At 40.8% G+C, this 20,090-nt stretch overlaps 1 protein-coding gene across 2 annotated transcripts in view; it reads right to left on the minus strand.

Annotated features, from left to right (window-relative positions):
• Slco5a1 (solute carrier organic anion transporter family member 5A1) overlaps positions 1 to 20,090 on the minus strand; it is a 129,690-nt gene that overhangs the window by 52,532 nt on the left and 57,068 nt on the right. The window contains exon 5 of one of the 2 annotated variants that reach the window (XM_021174954.3): positions 2,111 to 2,275. The exons of the other annotated variant lie outside the window; for it this stretch is intronic. Coding sequence (XP_021030613.1) covers positions 2,111 to 2,275 — 165 coding nt within the window. The remainder of the gene's footprint in view (positions 1 to 2,110; positions 2,276 to 20,090) is intronic. 2 annotated transcript variants of the gene reach the window in all.

Below are 20,090 nucleotides of genomic sequence, written 5' to 3' on the forward strand. Positions count from 1 at the left end.
CAACCGGAATTTTTCTTGAATTTACTTCTTGTCTATGAAGCAAATGACGATGACCAAGAGGAAGTACCTTCTCTTTTCAATGCCACTGGGAAACACAGGAGATTGTGAACTCTGTGAAACACACAAGCCATCATTTTAAAACAGATGACAAAGGATGGACACTGATGAGTGCTGTGACCATAATGGAAATGCACTTAGTTATGTGGCTTCCCTCATCCCGGAGTTGTGTCATGGAGGAATAAACAGCCTCTGTGAGCTAGCCTCATGTAGACAAGTGTCTCTACCTTGCTGATAGAGACCCAACCCTCCAGATCACACTGTAAAAGTTTTCCTCCATTTTACCTCAAAGAATCATCTAGCTAGTCTCTTCTCTACCTGCATTTAAGAGATGGCCCCATTGATCCACATTCAATTCTCTTCAGCTGCTGCAAACTGCAAACTGCCCTGGAATGAACACCGTGCACAGGAGGACTAAGGGATGACCCAGACAGCTCTGTACTTTTTAGTATGTCTGAAATAGAGACACACATGACTGTGTCCCCACATTTTACCAAAGAAAAAACAGAAAGACAAGTTTCTGTGAGCTGTGATGGTTCACATAGACACGATCTCTGCACATAGAGGGCTGGGCAGTAGGTTCACAAGTTCCAGGCCATCCCAAGCTGTGCAGTGAGATCGGTTGCAAAACAAGTGGAACGAAATACTGAGACAGTGTCACACACAAACAATAAATATGAAAATAACAATGATAGTCTATGGCAATGAGTAAACAGAAGGTTGCGTTTTGTAGTCAAACAAGCCTGGAGACAAATGCCTCCTGAGTCTCCCTTGGGAGTCTTACAGAACATGCTGACAGGGTGACTGAGGATGGAGAGCTGGGGTGACCAACCCTGCAGCACTCTGCCTAACACAGCAAGCACTGGACTCACTTGGCTAGGCACCTTCTTCCTGGTCAGCCCTTTTTATACTGAAACTTAGTCTGTGTGCAAGTATTCTTCAGCTTAGAACCCAATCCCTAAAGATCTTAGTTCCCCTGTCCACAAATCACTGTTCAACAAAGGCCAGTGTAAGAACTACAACAGGGGCCTTTGATTTTCTGTTAGCCACGCTGAAACATGATCTAGGGATGTCACATCAAAAAGGAAAGCATTTTGGAAAGGAAGAAGAGCAAAATATATTTTAACTCACAAGTTATAGCAGTCTGCAGCCATATACTACTTATTAAACAGATTATAACTATGGACACATGACCAATTTGGATGCCTTTATAAAATACAAACTGAAGCAGATATTTCAGATCACCTTCTCTTTTTATAGAATTTTTTTTCTGTTTATTTTTAGATAATTCAAGCATGTTGGGTTTAAATGTAGGAATAGGAAGCCAAGCTGTGTAAAAAATTACTACTTATTTAAACTCACTATTATTCAAAAATATTTAATTGTCTGCTATTAATAAATTAAGTCTCTGTGTACAGTCATTGGCCGTTTCTATTACCACTAAGGGAGTATTCATGATATTACATAACATTGTAGTTCTCCCAAAACTGAGAATCAGCTTTCCCACATTACTAAGTATTATACTTACTATTCAATAAGGTTTGAGTATTCAATCCTATAAGTACACATATCAAAGACTTCTAAAAAGTCAGCTTGACTGAGCACAGAACAACTGAAATCAAGTTCACACAGTGTCTTTTTAATGCCATGCATCTTCAGTAACTCAACTGAAATCTATTCAGGGATGGAAAACCCTGAAGCCATGGAACTGATCTGAATTTTAAATCACCAACTTATTCACTTAACACATTAAGATCCATGCTAATCCAAAGAAGATTAATACAAATCTAAATTTGAACCTCACCACTTATTTTATTCCGTTTAATCAAGATCCACAAAAAAACCATAAATATCCAATATTCTCCCATTTCAAAACACAGATAATGAATATATCACATGAATACAATCAAAATCAAAGCACATCCCATCACAAACTCTGGGGCAGCAGGGGCAGCAGCGCATGTGTGAGCACTTGAGTGTGACCTAGACCCTCTATTCCAACCTACGGACACAATGGCCATGCTTATAAGCAGCCCTAGCGGCAGTGCCTTACCAGTATAGATGCTGGCATTGGAAGCTGGGATACCAAACTGTGACTCGATGAACTTGGGGATGAAGGTAATGAAAGCGGTGACAATGGCACTCTCAGCTGTGTATGACAGACTCACAAAAAGGAATGTCATGTTGCTTAAGATCCTGACAGCTGCTCTTGGTAGGTCTACAAAATGAAGGAAGTAATACATGAGTGTTACAAACAAGGGATGGAAAACAAAAGAAAACTGAGACTCTTTGCTTTTAATGAACTGAAAATAGTCCTCGGGCAACCTTCTCCACAAGAAAGTAACAATAGGAAGCTCTGATGACTGGCTTTGGGTTTGATTTGTTTTGGTTTTTGTGGAGATGGGGTGGTTTGAGACATGGTTTCTCTGTGTAGTCTTGGCTATCCAGGAATCTACTCTGTAGACCAGGATAGCCTCAAACTCAAGAGATCCACCTGCCTTTGCCTGCCAAATGTTAGGATTAAAGGTGTGCACCATCATTACCCCTGCTTCTGATGACACTTGAAACCATCCTGGTTCTTCTAATTCAAAAACCAAAATAATGAAGAAAATAGCATCTAAAAGCATACCCAGATACAAACAGCTTCATAAACGTTATACAGCATATGACACCTATATTTTAAAAAGTTTCAATTAATTACTCGCTTTTCTCATTAATTAAAACACATTTTCTGTTAAGACCCAAAAGTTTCCTTAATATACAAAGCAGTTGTGAGCTAATCCAACATTATAGTTTCCAGTTCACCCAACCACCTCTTTCCTGAAAAGAGACATTTCTCCTTTTAAAACTCAATTTGTTATTTACACGCACGTGTGTGTGTGTGTGTGTGTGTGTGTGTGTGTGTGTGTGTGTGTGTGTGGTGTGTGTGTGTGTGAGAGAGAGAGAGAGAGACTGTCCGTGTATGCATAGGTGTATATGGGTGCTCTAGGAATCCAGAAAAGTATATATAATAGATCCCCTGGAGCTGGAGTTACTGGCAATTGTTAAGTCACCCAAAATGAAAGCAGGAACTGAACTTGAGTCCTCAGAAAAAGTAGCAAGCACTCTTAACAGCTGAGCCATCTCTTAAACCCAAGATGCATTTCAGAGTTGACAAGTCTTTGTTCCCACATTGCAGATGCCCAACAGCAGAGCAACAGGTTGGGCATCTGGTCTTTCAGCCTCGTTTATGAAACAGGAAATATTCATAGTTAAAGCAGTGGCGAGGCATGATGACATCAGGTCAGGCACTCCCAGGTACTTTAGATTGAAGTACAAAAGGCCATGAGGTCCTAAAGGGAGAGACAGCCTGAAGGTGAAGCTCAGCACCTCCTGGGCAGCCTGTCGAGGAGAAAGCCCTCATCCTTAGACCTGGTTATTTACTTAACAGAATATGCTACAGACACAACATCATTAAAACGTGGGCTAGCTAAATAGCCATCAATGAGAAATGTTCAAACAAAGTATGGTATAGCCATACAAGTGAATATGAAGTGATCATTAAAATTGAAACAGCTGTGTGTGCTAGCACAAAAGAGTTGCAAAAAGTATTGTAATGATAAGTAAAGTGAGCTACAGAAACACACATAAATATGTGTGTATAGTCATGTTTAAGTAAAAATTAAACAAGAGAATGCATTCATAGATCAAATAAAGACTTCTTAATGCATTAATACCAAATTCCTAAGGGATTAAATTGTGGAATCCTGATGGAGGTTGGGAGGAGAACAAAAGAACATTCTGTATCTTATAAACTTCTGTATTTTTCATTTTTGCAGAATGAATGGATACCTATTTGTATAATTGTTGTACCTTAGCTCTTACGTTACAACGTAATAAAGTTATTCCATTAGGATTGGTGGGCTTTTATTGATACTATAATTCATAGCCTCCCACTCACCAGAAACTAAAACTTAGGAAATAGAGAGTATTAGCTAACATCATTTCAACATGTAGTTAAATGTAATGTTCTGGTCTTATCGAACCTTATGACATTTACGATTTTAGAGGGAGCTAACATGCACACTTGACCTTTAACATAAGCACACCAAAGCAAAACAACTAAACCTTTTCATAAGTTTCCCTGTAAACCTTAAATTAAACATCAGATTGTAAGTTGGTAAGTTAAGATTATCACCACTCAAAGATTCTAGCTAAATTTAACTGGCATGTTAAAAGACAAATATTGAATCTAAAACATCTAGGAGAAGGGAAGTTTAAAGCACGGCATGGTAACATTTGTATCCCAAGAATGCTTTAAGTCATAATCATTATCTCAAATTGGCTTTTCATTTTACGATACATTTATTTTTCACTGTGTATATTGCATATGTCTTACTTTGTGTAAGCAATGCACATGAGGGCAGGTGTCCTTGGAGAGCAGCAGTATCTGGAGCTGGAGCTGGAGCTGGAGGCGTAGGCATGTATTTGCACAGAGCCTGGGAACCGAATGCTGGCCCTCTGCAAGAGCTCAATGTGCTTGGAACACACTGAACCATCTTTCCACCTGCGTATGCTTGCAAACCCTCTGAGCCATGTCTCCATATAAACGTCTTTTAGAGACATTTGGTTTGATAAAATGGTATTTTAGCTTCAACGGTAAGAAAATATGCATATATATGAATATTCTCTTATCTCATTAAAAAATTTACTGGATAAATAAATAAAAATAAAGTTGGTTGTTACTTAAGAAGAACTGCCGAAGTTTAGACTTCCAATAACTTTCTTTCACTCTACATACCCACTGATTGGGGTTGAGTGTTTTGCCCAAATGCCCTAACGGAGTAAAAGGATTTAGAGCTATGTCTTGGGCTGGTACCACTAAGTATTTTTTACATAAAGAAACTGAGCTAATAATTACATTGAAGAATGATGTAAATCAGATCACTAACTGTAAGAAAAGGAGTTAGAAATGTGGAAAGATAGGTACTAGATTAGAACTGAAGGTACTCATATGACCCAATTAGATGAGTAGATACATACAGAAATGAGAGATGCATTAGATGATAATAGATGGATGGGTAAATAGATATGATGGATAGATAGATGATTAGATAGATAGATAGATAGATAGATAGATAGATAGATAGATAGATAGATAGACAGAACAGGTTGACAGATGATTTATAACAGATAAATAAAGGATATAATAGATTGGCTGACAGGTTGTAAACAGGTGCACACATACACACATAAGGTGAGTGCATGTGTTTGAGTGTATCCATGTTATTTGCACCATTGTTGCAAACAAGACTGACATAATGATACTGCAGTAGGAATGAGCCCAACCCATCACCCAGCTCTTGGTTTCTAAAAGTCATTTTCTACTAAAAGGAACAGAAAAATGTCTGACTTCAGAGTTGGGAGACAAGAATACACAAAATATAATCAGAAAATATTGACGGTGAAAAATTACTTCAATGGACTGGGATCTTCTGAGCTCGATAGATGCTAAAAGAATTTGGTGAAAATCCAACAGAAATAATATATATCCAATCATCGTTATTTGTGGATTGTACTGGCAGATTTATTTTTTGCTAAAATTTACTTGTAAGCCTAAAATTAACACTTGATGAACTTATACAACCGCACTCAAGGCAGTAAGTCATCCACACTCCCTTTCCTGGCAGAAGTTGAAAACATGTTCAGCTCCGACACAGTAAAGGTGGGTCTTTGTCACAATAGTTTGTCAGAGTTTTCTCATTATGTGTTCTGTTGGTGATCTTGCTTATTTTAAAGATCCCTAATATCAGGCACGACGCCTTATACCTATAATCCCAGTACTTAGGAGGCTCAGACACAAGAACCATTAGTTGAGGGCCAACCATGTCTATACAGGCTTTACCTCCAAAGCAGAAAGGGTCAAATAAGAATCCGCCAAGGGGCTGCCTGTGGTATCCCTAATTGCAGGTGACTGCAATGAATGAGCTCAGGAGAAAATACATGCAGCAAAGATGCTTACTCTAGGCCTGAGTTACAGGCATTTGGCATGATCTCAAAGCAGTAGCTGTTACATACAGATATTCAAATATGAAATGAAGTCACATACAGATGAGCTGTTGATTACATTGTGACAAAACCAAGCCCATGATATCTTCTAGAAACTATTTCCATGTTTGCTGATGTTATATTGTGACGTAACAAAGCATGATGGCTATGACTAATGGGAGTTCACTGATCTTATGTAGCCTCAAACATGAAATATTTACAAAGCATTAATAAATTATGTATTGATTTACTGCACTCTACTAATTTTGCATGGAGAAATCTAGCAAATGTAACTTTATTCAGGGATCAAAGTGTTAATCAACCGGATTAATGGGCAAATTAATGCTATGTGCCCAGTTAGAGTATAATTAGCATATCATTATTTTTGTGCTAAGCCTTTAGAAGTGCATAAATCAGAAGACAACATCAAACCCCAACTAAGCAATATTCTACAAAGATAACAGCCTATACTTTTGAGAAAAGATTAAGATCACGAAGAACACGAAGATGAGAATCTGACCAAGGTGGAGGGAGACCCCCAAATTAAATATAAGTGCTCCTGTGTTGGACCTTTAACATTAAGGGCATCACTGGGAAGACAGGCCTGTGATATAGATAGTTGAAATAGTTGACTGCATATTTCTGAGTTTCGATGACTGCCCAGTGGTCATGAAGGACAACGTCCTTGCACTTAGGGAAGCACCAGTGAGTATGATGAGTCAGCAAGCCTGGCTGCGGCTTCCAGGAATGGTAATTATCATCGGAGACTCACTACCAGTCACCAAGTCACCAGGACTCTGTGCGCCTTCCCAAAGCCTTTATGTTTATCCAAAACTACTTCAAAAGCATAGCTTTAATAAGTGAATTGGGCCGGGCGTGGTGACGCATGCCTTTAATCCCAGAACTTGGGAGGCAGAAACAGGCTGATTTCTGAGTTCGAGGCCAGCCTGGTCTACAGAGTGAGTTCCAGGACAGCCAGGGCTATAAAGAGAAACCCTGTCTCAAAAAACCAAAACAAAACAAAACAAAACAAAAAGTGAGTTGGACAAGAAGTTGCTAAATCTATAGATTTACAACCAAGTATCTATTGTTTAATACTACAGAATATATTCTAGATTCATTCCTTGGTGCCATATGTAGAGTGCCATTATACACTCAAAGATGCTGTGAAGACCAAGAGACAGAGGTGTGGAGTGATGATGACAATAATCAGGGCTTTAATCATTTGATAGTGTTTTAGTCAGGGTTTCTATTCCTGGACAAAACATCATGACCAAGTAGCAGTTGGGGAGGAAAGGGTTTATTCAGCTTATATTTCCATACTGCTGTTCATCACCAAAAGAAGTCAGGACTGGAACTCAAGCAGGTCAGAAAGCAGGAGCTGATACAGAGGCCATGGAGGGATGTTCTTTACTGGCTTGCCTCCCCTGGCTTGCTCAGCCTGCTCTCTTATAGAACCCAAGACTATCAGCCCAGAGATGGTCCCACCCACAAGGGGCCTTTCCCCCTTGATCACTAATTGAGAAAATGCCTTACAGCTGGATCTCATGGAGGCATTTCCCCAACTGAAGCTCCTTTCTCTGTGATAACTCCAGCTTGAGTCAAGTTGACACAAAACTAGCCAGGACAATTGACCCCTTGTCAACTTGACACACAAACACATCACTATTAAGCCTCAACCCTTAGTTTCTTATTCATCCCCAAGATCTAAATAACTTTAAAAGTCCCACAGTCTTTAAATATTAAAATTTCAATCCTTTTAAAATATCCAATATCTTTTAAAATCCAAAATCATTTTACAATTAAAAGTCTCTTAACTGTGGGATCCACTAAAATATTTTCTTCCTTCAAGAGGGAAAATGATCGCCGGGCAGTGGTGGTCCATGCCTTTAATCCCAGCACTTGGGAGGCAGAGGCAGGTGGATTTCTGAGTTCGAGGCCAACCTGGTATACAGAGTGAGTTCCAGGACAGCCAGGGTTACACAGAGAAACCCTGTCTTGAAAAAAAAAAAATAGGGAAAAATATCAGGACACAGTCACAATCAAAAGCAAAAATTAAACTCCAACTGTCCAATGTCTGGGATCCAACTCACAATCTTCTGGGTTTCTCCAAGGGCTTGGGTCAGTTCTCCAGCCATGCCCTTTGTAGCACACACATTGTCCTCTAGGCTCCAGATGCCTGTACTCCACTGCTGCTGCTGCTCTTGGTGGTCATCTCATGGTACTGGCATCTCCAAAACACTGCATGACCCCTTCAGTCCTGGGCCATCAATTTCAACTGAGGCTGCACCTCACCAATGGCCTTCCATGGCCTATCGCAGTGCTGAGCCTCAGCTGTTCTGCATGACCCCTTCATATCTTCAAAACCAATACCACCTGGGTGACTCTTACACATTACCAAGTCCTGCTGCAGCAAGAGGTACAACTTTGGCTATCTCTGGAACACAGCCTCTTTGTGCTTTCAGAAAACACTTCCCAGAAGATGTCACCTCAATGATGCTGGTCTCTTCTTAATCACAGCTAATTTCTTAGCTCCAGCTAACCAGCACCAATAGTCCCAGTAATGCAAAGTTTTCACTTTAGTAGTTCTGGTATCTTGTTAATCACAACTGATTCTTCAGCCCCAGCTAACCAGAACCACAGAATCTTCACAATCAAAATAGCAATGGCCCCGATAAGAGTCTTTAATCTTCCCTCTGAAATTACACAAGCCAGGCCTCCATTTTCTGCACTGTTCTCAACATTATCTTCCAAGCTCCAACACAACATCTGACAGAGCTCTTAACACCGAATGGATCTTCTAGCCCAAAGTTCCAAAGTCCTTCTACAGTCCTCCTCAAAACATGGTCAGGTTGTCACAGGAATACCCCACTATGCTGGTACCAATTTGTATTAGTCAGGGTTTCTATTCCTGGACAAAACATCATGACTAAGAAGCAAGTTGGGGAGGAAAGGGTTTATTCAGCTTATATTTCCATACTGCTGTTCATCACCAAAAGAAGTCAGAACTGGAACTCAAGCAGGTCAGAAAGCAGGAGCTGATGCAGAGGCCATGGAGGGATGTTCTTTACTGGCTTGCCTCCCCTGGCTTGCTCAGTCTGCTCTCTTATAGAACCCAAGACTACCAGCCCAGAGATGGTCCCACCCACAAGGGGCCTTTCCCCCTTGATCACTAATTGAGAAAATGCCTTACAGCTGGATCTCATGGAGGCATTTCCCCAACTGAAGCTCCTTTCTCTGTGATAACTCCAGCTTGAGTCAAGTTGACACAAAACTAGCCAGGACAGATAGTAAGAAAAAAAAATATCAAATTCAGGGTTGACAAGACAACCTAGCAGATAACCAAATGTGATTACCACCAAGTCAAATCCAGCGTTAAGGAGACACCACACTGAAACCAAGAAACACCCCCCTACATTACATAGAAGTCATGTTGGAAGAAGTGTGTAATGTAAAGTGCCCAAACTCAAGAGCATGTTACATGAACTGAACAACACTCAGAAAATACCTGTGGCCAGGCCTCGGGTATATACCTTGAATCCCAGCACTCAGGGGACAGAACGGATCTCTGTGAATCCAGGATCAGCCTAGTCTACATATTGAGTTCCAAGTCAGCCAGGGATTATATAATGAGACCCTGGTTTTGTTTTGTTCTTTTAGAAAAGAAAATATGTATAAAAGACATGTTAACAGTGTTGGCAGGTCCTTTGCTTCATGCAGACAGATGCCAATGGCAGTTTAGGTGGCCCTGACACCATACACCTCTAGACAAAGAGAACAATGGCACTCCACTCACAAAGGGAAGACATATGCTTCAATGGATCTGCTGGCTTCTCTAAGTTTTAGAAAATCTGAGGTATGGAGTAAGGGCATTCTTGTGGAAATTGACAAGGGACCTATATTTATGAAAGACCGATCAGTTTCAGTGCAGATTGGACCATAGCTGGTTCTGACCAGTCCCAATGTGAGTAGAGCTATAGCTGGTGCTGACCAGTCAGGTGAGAGTAAGACTATAGCTGATTCTGACCAGTCCCAGTGTGAATAGGGCTACAACTGTTCTGATCAGTTCTGTTGCAGGCAGGCCTACAGCTGGCTCTTCCCTGAAGCATTGTAGATAGAAGATATTGTCGTGCTCATTGTAACCCAACCAAGCACCGACACATGAATGCAATGTTTTAGGTAAAACTGTGGTCTGAAGCGTCTGTCAGACTAACAAGTTAGGAAGCAGCAAGCATCAAATCCCAGTCATTTGCAGCAAAGACAAAGCCACAGCCATCTTTTCAAGGGGAAGAGAAATACTTACTGAGAGCTTACTTTCAGTGAGAAATATTTCTCCTGTTGGGAGAACCATGAACACATGTCACACTAAAATCCCTCAGTGTACCTGCTTCTGCTGAGGCTGCAGTAGTTTTTAATCATGGGCCTACACAGGCACTAAAATATCCTTAGAATGTATTTATTCACTAGCATTCCTTACTGCATCACAACAGCCATGTATACTGAAAAGAGTATCTGTATATGAGAAACTGCAATGAATGGCATGGGTATTTCCTTACTCCATTTCATTACAGGAATGGCTAGGTTCACAGAGCATGAGTCCCAAGATGAAGGTGTCCTTGGTACAGACACATAAAATACACTGAGAGCTAAGAAGGGCTGGTCCATACTCATCTGAATGACAGCTCTTTGAAGCTAAAGAAAGCCACCACTTTCTATGCTAACCTACAAAATTAATTTTTAAAAGTCAGGAAAAAAATAAATGTAAAAAATGTCTAGCAATTTTAGATAAGATTACGAATTAAACGTTCATTAAAGAATAATTAAAGTGCTATTAAGAGAATATAGTGGGGCTGGTGAGATGGCTCAGTGGTTAAGAACGCCGACTGCTCTTCCAAAGGTCCCAAGTTCAAATCCCAGCAACCACATGGTGGCTCACAACCATCCGTAACAAAATCTGATGCCCTCTTCTGTAGTGTCTGAAGACAGCTACAGTGTACTTACATAAAATAAATAAATGAATCTTTAAAAAAATAAAACGCCTGACAGTAAAGTGACTCTTCTCACAGACATGCTTTCCTCTCCATGCAGGTCGGGCCCTCCTTAAAAAAAAAAAAAAGAGAATATAGTATTCACAGATTTGTTGGTACAGCACATAAATGGGGAGGGGTCCTCACAAGCTTCAGTTGAAGTAACCAAGGGATTCCTCTTTAAGCTGCAGCTTAAAGGATTTTGATATGCTAGCTCATATTACGAGACCACACATAAATTAATTTGACATTTTCCTCAAGGTTCCAATTCATGTGTAAGAATGCTAATCACTTCACGCTACTTTCAGTGTATTTTAACCTTCCATTTACACTCTTATTTTTCTCTCTTTTAGTTAGAAGAAAATTCCTCCCCTATGACCTGCCTGTGTGTGTGCTTCCTCCTGTCAACATTCAGCTTCCAGATCAATGTTCTTCTGTCACGTTTTTCTAAAAATAAATGTAACCCATCAATTCTATTCTTTCAATATCTTTTTAAATCTTCACTTTCCCAAAGAAATTCCAATGACTGGTCTGATCCAGGTTCCAGACTCACTCCTATTTCTCCCTCTTGGTCAATCCCACTACTTTCCCCACCCTAGGGCTCTGCAAGGTTCTTCCTTCAGTATCTGTATACACTAAAATCACATAGAGCAGCTTTTTTGAGCATCTCTTCATGAAAACTCCTAGTTCCATCTTTGGCAAGTACTGTACGTCTGGTCATTTCCCCTGACTTCATTTGGACATTAGATGATGAGCTAAAAAAGAAGTAACAGGTCCACAGGTTGAGTCCAAACTGTGGTGGACATGCCAATCAGCACGATTTATCTTGCAGTATGAGACAAATATCATCCCTACTTCCTGTTCCTTGAAACCAATGACCCCAGGGGATCCCCAAAGATGAGACCCCACAAAAATATTCTAAATGAACCCCCGCCATCCCCCAGGCACTGTGTGCAGCAACCCCTGCTTCATGGCGGTGACCTTCCAGCCTAGCCACAGAATCTCTGAGCCACTGAGTTAGACTCTTGACAGAAATGGAAATGGTGCGCCTGAAAGGCATCGGTAAGGGTCAGCAGGCTGTGCCCTCCCCGCAGCCTTGAACAGGCTGGCTCAGACCTGGTTTGCCACAGTTGCTAGCTCACCTAGGGTGGAGTCTTCAGGCCTAGGTAAAGTCTATTGTCCTGCCACGTTTTTTGGTTTCCTCCAAGACAGCACTACCTGCTGAGAGGTTGAACCTGTTTTCCTGACAAAGCTGGGATCCTGACAAAGCAATGAGATCCTGGCGTGATAGGGGATGGGTCCCCCACCCCACCCCACCCCCATTTATAAGTTCAGACTCATAGTAAACATTGGCCTTTATCAGAGAACTTTGTCTTGGCTCACTATTTCTCTCACTACTTTTCCCATCCAACCCCCATCTTTCCTTTCGGGAACCCAGTAACCCGTGGCCGCTGGCAGCTACAGCAGGATATGGCATGCCTTGAAAGGCATCAGTAAGAATCAGCAGGTCATGGTGCGCCCTTGCTTGCTTAGATTCAGCACTCATGAGCACTGTTATCCATCTTTCTGAATGGAGACTCCTCATGTGAGTAACGCTGCAGACAGTTTGCACTGGGTGTAAAATGTAGAGCTCTCTCTCATCCCTAGGGACTCTTGGCCTATTGTTACTTGTCTTTTAGCTCATCATCTAGATGTCCAAATAAAAAAGGGATGGTCAACTACAAGAAAATAAAGAAAGGCTCAAGGAAATGAGTGCAAATCAAAAATGAAACAAAAAAATTAGAAATGTAGAGGGCTTAAGAAGAGCAGAACATGAAGAGCAAGGAAGGGGAAGACATGGGTGTAGAATGAGACTCATGGTCAGCAAAGTAAAGAGCTCTCCGCCTCCTCCTCCATCATCATCACACCGTCACCACCACAACCACCACCATCACCATCATCATCAGAAACACTCTAATTTCTTTGTAGAAAACAAAGCTTTTCTCCTTATTGTATATCATAAAAAGCAATGGATATTTTGTGTGGTTCCTCAACCCATAACATTAGTGAGACCTGGATGGTTATTTAAAATTCTGACATCCAGATCACCTGAACTGGGAATCCTGGAGCTTTCTAATGATGCTGAAGAAGGATAAATTTGAGAACCATTGTGTCAAAGAAGGCTTATGAAAGGGGCATTGGGAAACCATCCTTGGGCAAGCCTAGGAACCCAACAATAGCCTTCAATAAAAGTTACAAAGCATCAAACTATAGTGCAGCCCAATCAAGCTTGCACACAGGAGGGCCAAGTCAGTGCGGCTCACAGATGCAGTCTGTAGAACCCACATTGCTGAGTCAAAACCTTGTCTCCACATTCTAGTTCTTTACTTTCTTAGCAACACTCAGCAAAGGCCACATACACTAAGGCTGGGTAGTTTTTGGAAATTCCAAGCCAATTCTGTCCTTTTCTCTGCTAATTCCCATGCCTGTTAACTGAGCTTCATCTTAGCTTCATCTCCCTCTCTATATCTGATGCTCAGCCATCACCACCAGCATGACTGGAGTTAGACTTAACCAAGAAGACAGAGACACACCCCAAGCTTATCATGATGCTGTTTCCAGAGGGGCTTAACCAAGATGAGACCCATCCTGAATGAGATCCATTTTGATGAGTCTGGATGTTTTCAGACCTTAAAATAAGTGCTAAGTTGAGCAATCATCCATTAAATATTTACTGAGTTCCACTTGGTGGGGTTAACTCAGCGATGTACGTGATGAGTAGGGATGGGGCTGCACCAGGGAGACAACAAAGATTAAGGACGTTCCAGTCAGCCCTGAATCACCCTGGGATCTGCATCTGTGATCTCAACCAACCACAGAGGAAAATAACAGAAAAATTTTTATCTGCCCTGAGCATGTGGGAACTTTTCCTGTCATGGATCATAAACAAAACCATATAGCCTATTCGCGTGGGCTTTATGTTGTAAAGAACATAATCAAACTCTTAGAGATGGCCCAAAGTCTAAAAAAGGGTGTCAAAAATGTATGTGCAAAAACTATGTCTCTTTACATAAGCACTTTGAGTCTTCTTGGAGATACCAAGGGACAACTGTGCCTCGTGGGTGTGTGAGGAGGCCTGAGGGGAAGATAGGGGATCATAGGAGCTCAGAAGCATTAGAAGGGGAACTGGAGATGTTTTTAAGTAGGTTGAAGAAGGCTTCGGTGAGCAACATACTGAAAACTGAGGAGCTGCGGTCAGGAACACCCTCAGCATTGGAACAACAGCTGCAAAGGCCCTGGGGTCAGCATATGTCTGCACCAGCAATGAGCCCAATGTGCTTAAGCATGGTTTGCAGATGAGACTGAAAGGAGGAGACAGGATGGAAATACAACCATGCATTAGATCCAGGAAGTCCTATGAGAGAGAATAGAGTTACACTTATTAGACTTCTCTGGCAGCTAAGTGAAAAGCATCTACACTGGCAGGGGAGACAAGGGCTCATGGAGCAGGCTGGCTTTTCCTTCTGTTATGGGCAAACTTCACCTGGGCTTTGTCCACCACTTTCTCGATACCCCCACCCCCACCCCCCACATCCCCTACCTGATCTCCCTCTCAGAATGTTTTTGACAGCTCCCTGGTAGGAAGGAATTCGAAGAAAGACTGGGGTGCCTGCTGCCAGGTGTTCCACAATATGACCCAATGTGCAAACTTGTGCGCGCGCACACACACACACACACACACACACACACACACACACACACGCACACGCGCGCGCGCGCACACACACACACACACACCTCCCTAGCCCTACCATCCAGGAGTCCACTGCATATGATCAACAATGTGTCAAGCACCAGAAACCTATTCAGTATTTCCGAACTCATCTACACTTCGCACTTGATTCTCTCTACCTGGGACTCCTGGCTACCCGACCTCTACAGGGATCAGGTGACCTGCAGTGTATCCACTAAGTGTTCAGTCTCCCACCCTCAGCCAGTTCCATCCTCTCTTTATGGTTCTTCCGTGGTACTGGGAATCAAATCCAGAGCCTTGTGCATATGAAGCAGACGTTCCACGGCTGGGACGAATCCCAGATGTCTTGTGATTCACAACAATTCTCCCCCAGGGAATTCTGGAAAACACAGCTCACTCATTTCATAACAGCTATAACCCAGTCTGAAACCTTCTATGGGATCTACCCCATCTTTATCCCAAACTGACCACAGTGAACTTCGACACTAGAGTTTTATGGGTTCTGGAAGTCCTAAGCTAGATCCTCAGGCTCACCCAGCAGGCCCGTTCCTGGCTGAGCTGTCTCCCCAGACCCTGACTTTATCCTTTAATGACAACTACAACAACAATTATAAAATCACTTCACTATTTGGTTATGATTATAAACATTGCACACCAACACAGTCAAAATCCTAGCTAGAAGAATTTCTATTTTATGTTAAATTAATAAAAGGAAACAATTAAGATTAAAAGTAGACATAAAGGAAAGTCAACTGCCACCGTTTTTATTTTTGTTTTGCTTTGTTTTGTTTTATGGAGAAAGATGCTAAGGTAAATGGGAAAGGTCTTAAAATTCTAGGCCTCAAACCACAGGAACATTGATCCACTTAAATATTTTACGTGTTTATTTTTGTTAAGATTTTGATGGAATCAATGTTAATCTCTTGTTGAAAGGCAATGCAGACACACTTAAGTTTTGACTTTCTTCTTTGTGGTGATCTACAACAACCCCATTCTACATAATTTATAAGAATCTAGAAGCCTAAGTCAGATTTTACCAGCATCTGTATCAACACGGGGAAGCAAAAAAGTAGGAAGTGCAATGAATTTTCTTCTAGCAGCCTCAACAAAAGGGCTTCTAAAGAGACAGGCCTCTAACCAGGTGTGGTAGCATGCCTTGCTAGTCCCAGGTACATGGGAGGCTTAGCAAGGGGTCACTTAAACCCAGAGATTCAAAGTCAGCTTTGGTGACACAGCAAGACCCTGTCTACAAATAAAAGAAACCAAGAAGGCACCATTCTGTAAAGCCTAAATTGTTTTCTTTTTTAAGGAAGTACAAATCAATAGCTGAGCTATCAGTTTCCCTTTTTAAAGAGCTGGTATTGATGGATACGCACAGAAAAATAATGATGAAAGGAAACCCTGCTCCAGACAACGAGAGAGAAAAAGTACTCGGGACTCAAACTCCCTTTTAACTCAGAATGAAATCTAAACAAGTCTGTAATATAAGACCTTCAGCCTCCGTTCCATGATCACCCCAAGCCTGAATTCATACCCAGAGGTTTTATTTGTCCTTCTCCAAGCTGGATTAGATATTAGAATTGTCACTTTCACCAGCTGCTTTGCAGTAAATACTATAAGGAACAATGGTGCACACAAGATAAATGAATTGATTTAAATGCTTCAGTTAAACGTCCTTCCAATACCATCTATATAGTTTAAGACATTTTTAGCAAGAGATTTTTCAGTATATCCCATTAAAACAGTGTTTCTGCTTAACAAGTAAATCAGGCTGGGTGTGGTGGGATGTGCCCATAATCTGAACATTCAAAGACTGAGGCAAGAGGATCAGAGTTTCAAGGCCAGTTTCATCTATATAATGAGTTTAAGGTCAGCTGAGGCTGCATGAGATTTTGTCTGGAACTTCCAATCTACAACCAGCTAGAGAATCCATTTTGCAAGAATTAACATCTAGGAGGGTTACACATTATAATCCAGAAAAAGAGTAAACATGAGAATTTACTAGAAATATGAGCAAGAAAATCAGACTGGGAACTAATTTCACAAACCAACTACACAACATATTCAGACTCCTCTCATTCACACACTCACACACACACACACACACACACACACACACACACACCAGATGATCCACACCTGTGCAGAAAAGTTGGAAACCCACAACGCCTTGCAGAGTAAGAAAACTAATGAATTAGCATGTAAAATTCCATAAATAAGTCTTAAATTCAGAATAGGTTCTTCTCATTTTGATATGATGCTAGAAACACACACACACATACACACACACACACACACACACACACACACACACATAACTCCGGAAGTTTCAAAAAGCATTGGGAAGAGGACAGGGCAGAGATCCATGAAAAGAAAAGACAGCTGAAGTCTCTAGAAAAAAAGCCTCAGGGACTAGGGAAACAGATTAGAAAGGGAAGGGCACTTTTGGCTCTTATCGAGCACCTGGGTTTGTTTTCCAGCACCCACATAGCAGGCAGGTAACAACCTGTTATTTCTATCCCATGGGATCTGGCGCCCTCTACTGGCTTTTACAGGTGGCAGGCATGCAAGTGGTGTGCAGATAGGCATGCAGGTAAACTCTCATACACATAAAATACAATGAATACATCTTTAGAAAGAACATCAGCAGTTCTATGGACCTTAGCCCTTGATATCAACACCCCCTTCTACTGTTCAGTTGATATATTTCACACTGAAGCCCTGATTTATAAAATATAAATACTTCTAGCCATGCCTTTATCTTTTCCCTTGAGTCTACTTTGTATTCCCTCAAATTAAGATTCTAAATATATTTGTATGTTTTAAATTACTTAATACCAACTTCATCTCAATTAAGTTGTAAAACCAATTGTGGAGGCTGGAGAGATAGCTCAGTGCTTAAGTGGTACTGATCCCAAGATGAGTTCCCAGTGCCAGCATCAAGCATTTCACAACCGTGTATAACTCGAACTCCAGAAGACCCAGAGCCCTCTTCTGGACTCCAAAGGTACCTGTATCTATACGGGTACATGTGCACACACACATAATTAAATGTGAAATAAACCAGTTTATGCGATCATCGCGATGGTCCAGAATGAAGCTGTGAAAATGGTGGGCTGGCCTACACAGGAGAGCTCAAGCCACAGAGACTCCCTTGGTGCCACAATAGTATCAGAAGTCATTTCCGCAGTTACAAAAGAACACATTGTCCTCCCCTAAAAACTTGCAAAGCAATTCTGGTGATTTAATTAAGTCATATGATACTTGCTAGCTTTAACTTCTCAGTTTCTCAATTCGCATTTTATTGATGCCTGTGCCTAAAGAACAGAAAATTATAGCAGTCTTAGAGAAGAATACTAATCAGGTAAACAATATTGTAGGCAATGAAGTTTATTAAAATTTATAACCTACATGGGTCTGCTGTGGTTAGACTAGACACCTATATACTAACAAATTTAATGATCTAACCTTTAAGATTTTATCTTATAACCAAGCCAGGTTGCAATATTCTCTGCATCAATTTACTTCTGAGATATATAATAAATAATGTGGCATTCACATTAAAATCTGTCAGTACTAATATCTAAAATTTCAACCTTATAATCCTAATTTTTGTTTTAATATAAATTTTCCTAATGCTTATCAATCAAAAAATTATTCTGAGAAGTTTTACAGAAAATAGAATGCACGGCAAGAAAAATTTTGTTTACTTTTTATTTATTTTAATGGGGTTATGGAACCATTGATAAAGAAATAAATCAGAGCTAGGTGTTAGGAGTTGAATAGCTGAAATAAATTCATTGATTGAAATTAAAAAAAAAAGAAGAACACATTGTCACAACGTCATTGGGAGGAAGGGGGTCACATCTACAACTCAAAATGGAAAGAAACAGCTTTTTTCTAAGTACTGATAATTGCTTTTATTAAGTAGTCTCTAGCAATGCTCTAGTCTATTATCCTTCTTAGGTTGTAGGGACAACTCTATGGCATATTAGTGACTTTATCCCACCCATCTGTCTCTCTGTGCATAGTCAAAATGCACATAAGCATTTGATAAACACCATGCTCTACAATTTATATAAAAGTTAATTCAAAGAATTCAGGAAGCAAAACTGACAACAATGAACCCATAGGCTCCTCAAACGAAGGAGGTTAACTGTCTTTCAATAGACCAAAGCTGCCTACTTAGAGGCCATTTAAGTTTCAAGGTTTTACACTGTTTAATTAACTTTAATGAACTTATTGTTATTATTTATTGCTACTGCTACTACCTCCACCACCATCACTTTCCTTTTTGAAACAGTCTCACTGTCTAGATCTGGCTGGCTTAGAATCCCTATAGACACGAAGCTGGCCTCAAAGTCACAGAAACCTCCCTGCCCTGGTCCACCCCTGCCCTACCCTAGGATTAAAGGTGTGCTAAACTCATTATCTTTAAGATAAATGAAAAAACATGATAGTCCCTTCTACCAATGTCCTTCTGCCAGGACAGCCACATGGGAACAACTGATAGAGTCACCAGAGAGTAGGATCTCTCTCTAGTGAATTTCATACTTCCGTCAGGATCGCCCTCCACTCCCCCACTACTGCCCTAGAGTGAGCTCTCCTTCCACAATGTAACCATGCTGTTAGAACTCCGACGCCAGAAATTGCAGCGAATGCTTCATCTAGTTATGGGTATCTTTGTGTCCTAAAGCAGTGACCCTTAAACTTCCTGCAGGGCGGGCCATTTATATTATTTAATCTGTCACCTACTAATAGTTTTTGCAAAATACACTCAAAATGAATTGTTAGGATTTTTGTCTGTCTGCTTTTAGGTTTCATTTTTATTTTTCACTATTCGTTTCTGTAGGTGTGTATGATGTGTGCACGTAAGTGTCAAGCTTGTGTCACCTCACATGCGTTGAGGTAAGAGAAGACATTACTTGAGAGTGTTTCTCTTCTCCCACTATGGAATCCCTACTTTTAAAGACTTGCAAAATATAAGCCCAACTTTGTATTACTGTTATCAAATTCAACAGATAAAACCATTCGCTTGAGTTTCTCTTTAAAAACTAGCTTACAGCGCAATGGGTTCCATTGCACCTCTTTATATCTGTCTCTTTATATCTTTTAAACCTGTCATTTTTGTTTTGTTCTTATTTGTCCCTCTTCTCGACTGTCGCTCTGTGTCGCTACCCCACCCTGCACGTGCTGTCCCACACCATCCCTCGAAGATCTCATTCTCTCAAATTTCTGAAGTGACA

The sequence above is a fragment of the Mus caroli genome, unplaced genomic scaffold (genome assembly GCF_978045245.1).
Source record: "Mus caroli unplaced genomic scaffold, Mus_caroli_1 scaffold_1, whole genome shotgun sequence".
Taxonomy (NCBI): Eukaryota; Metazoa; Chordata; class Mammalia; order Rodentia; family Muridae; genus Mus; species Mus caroli.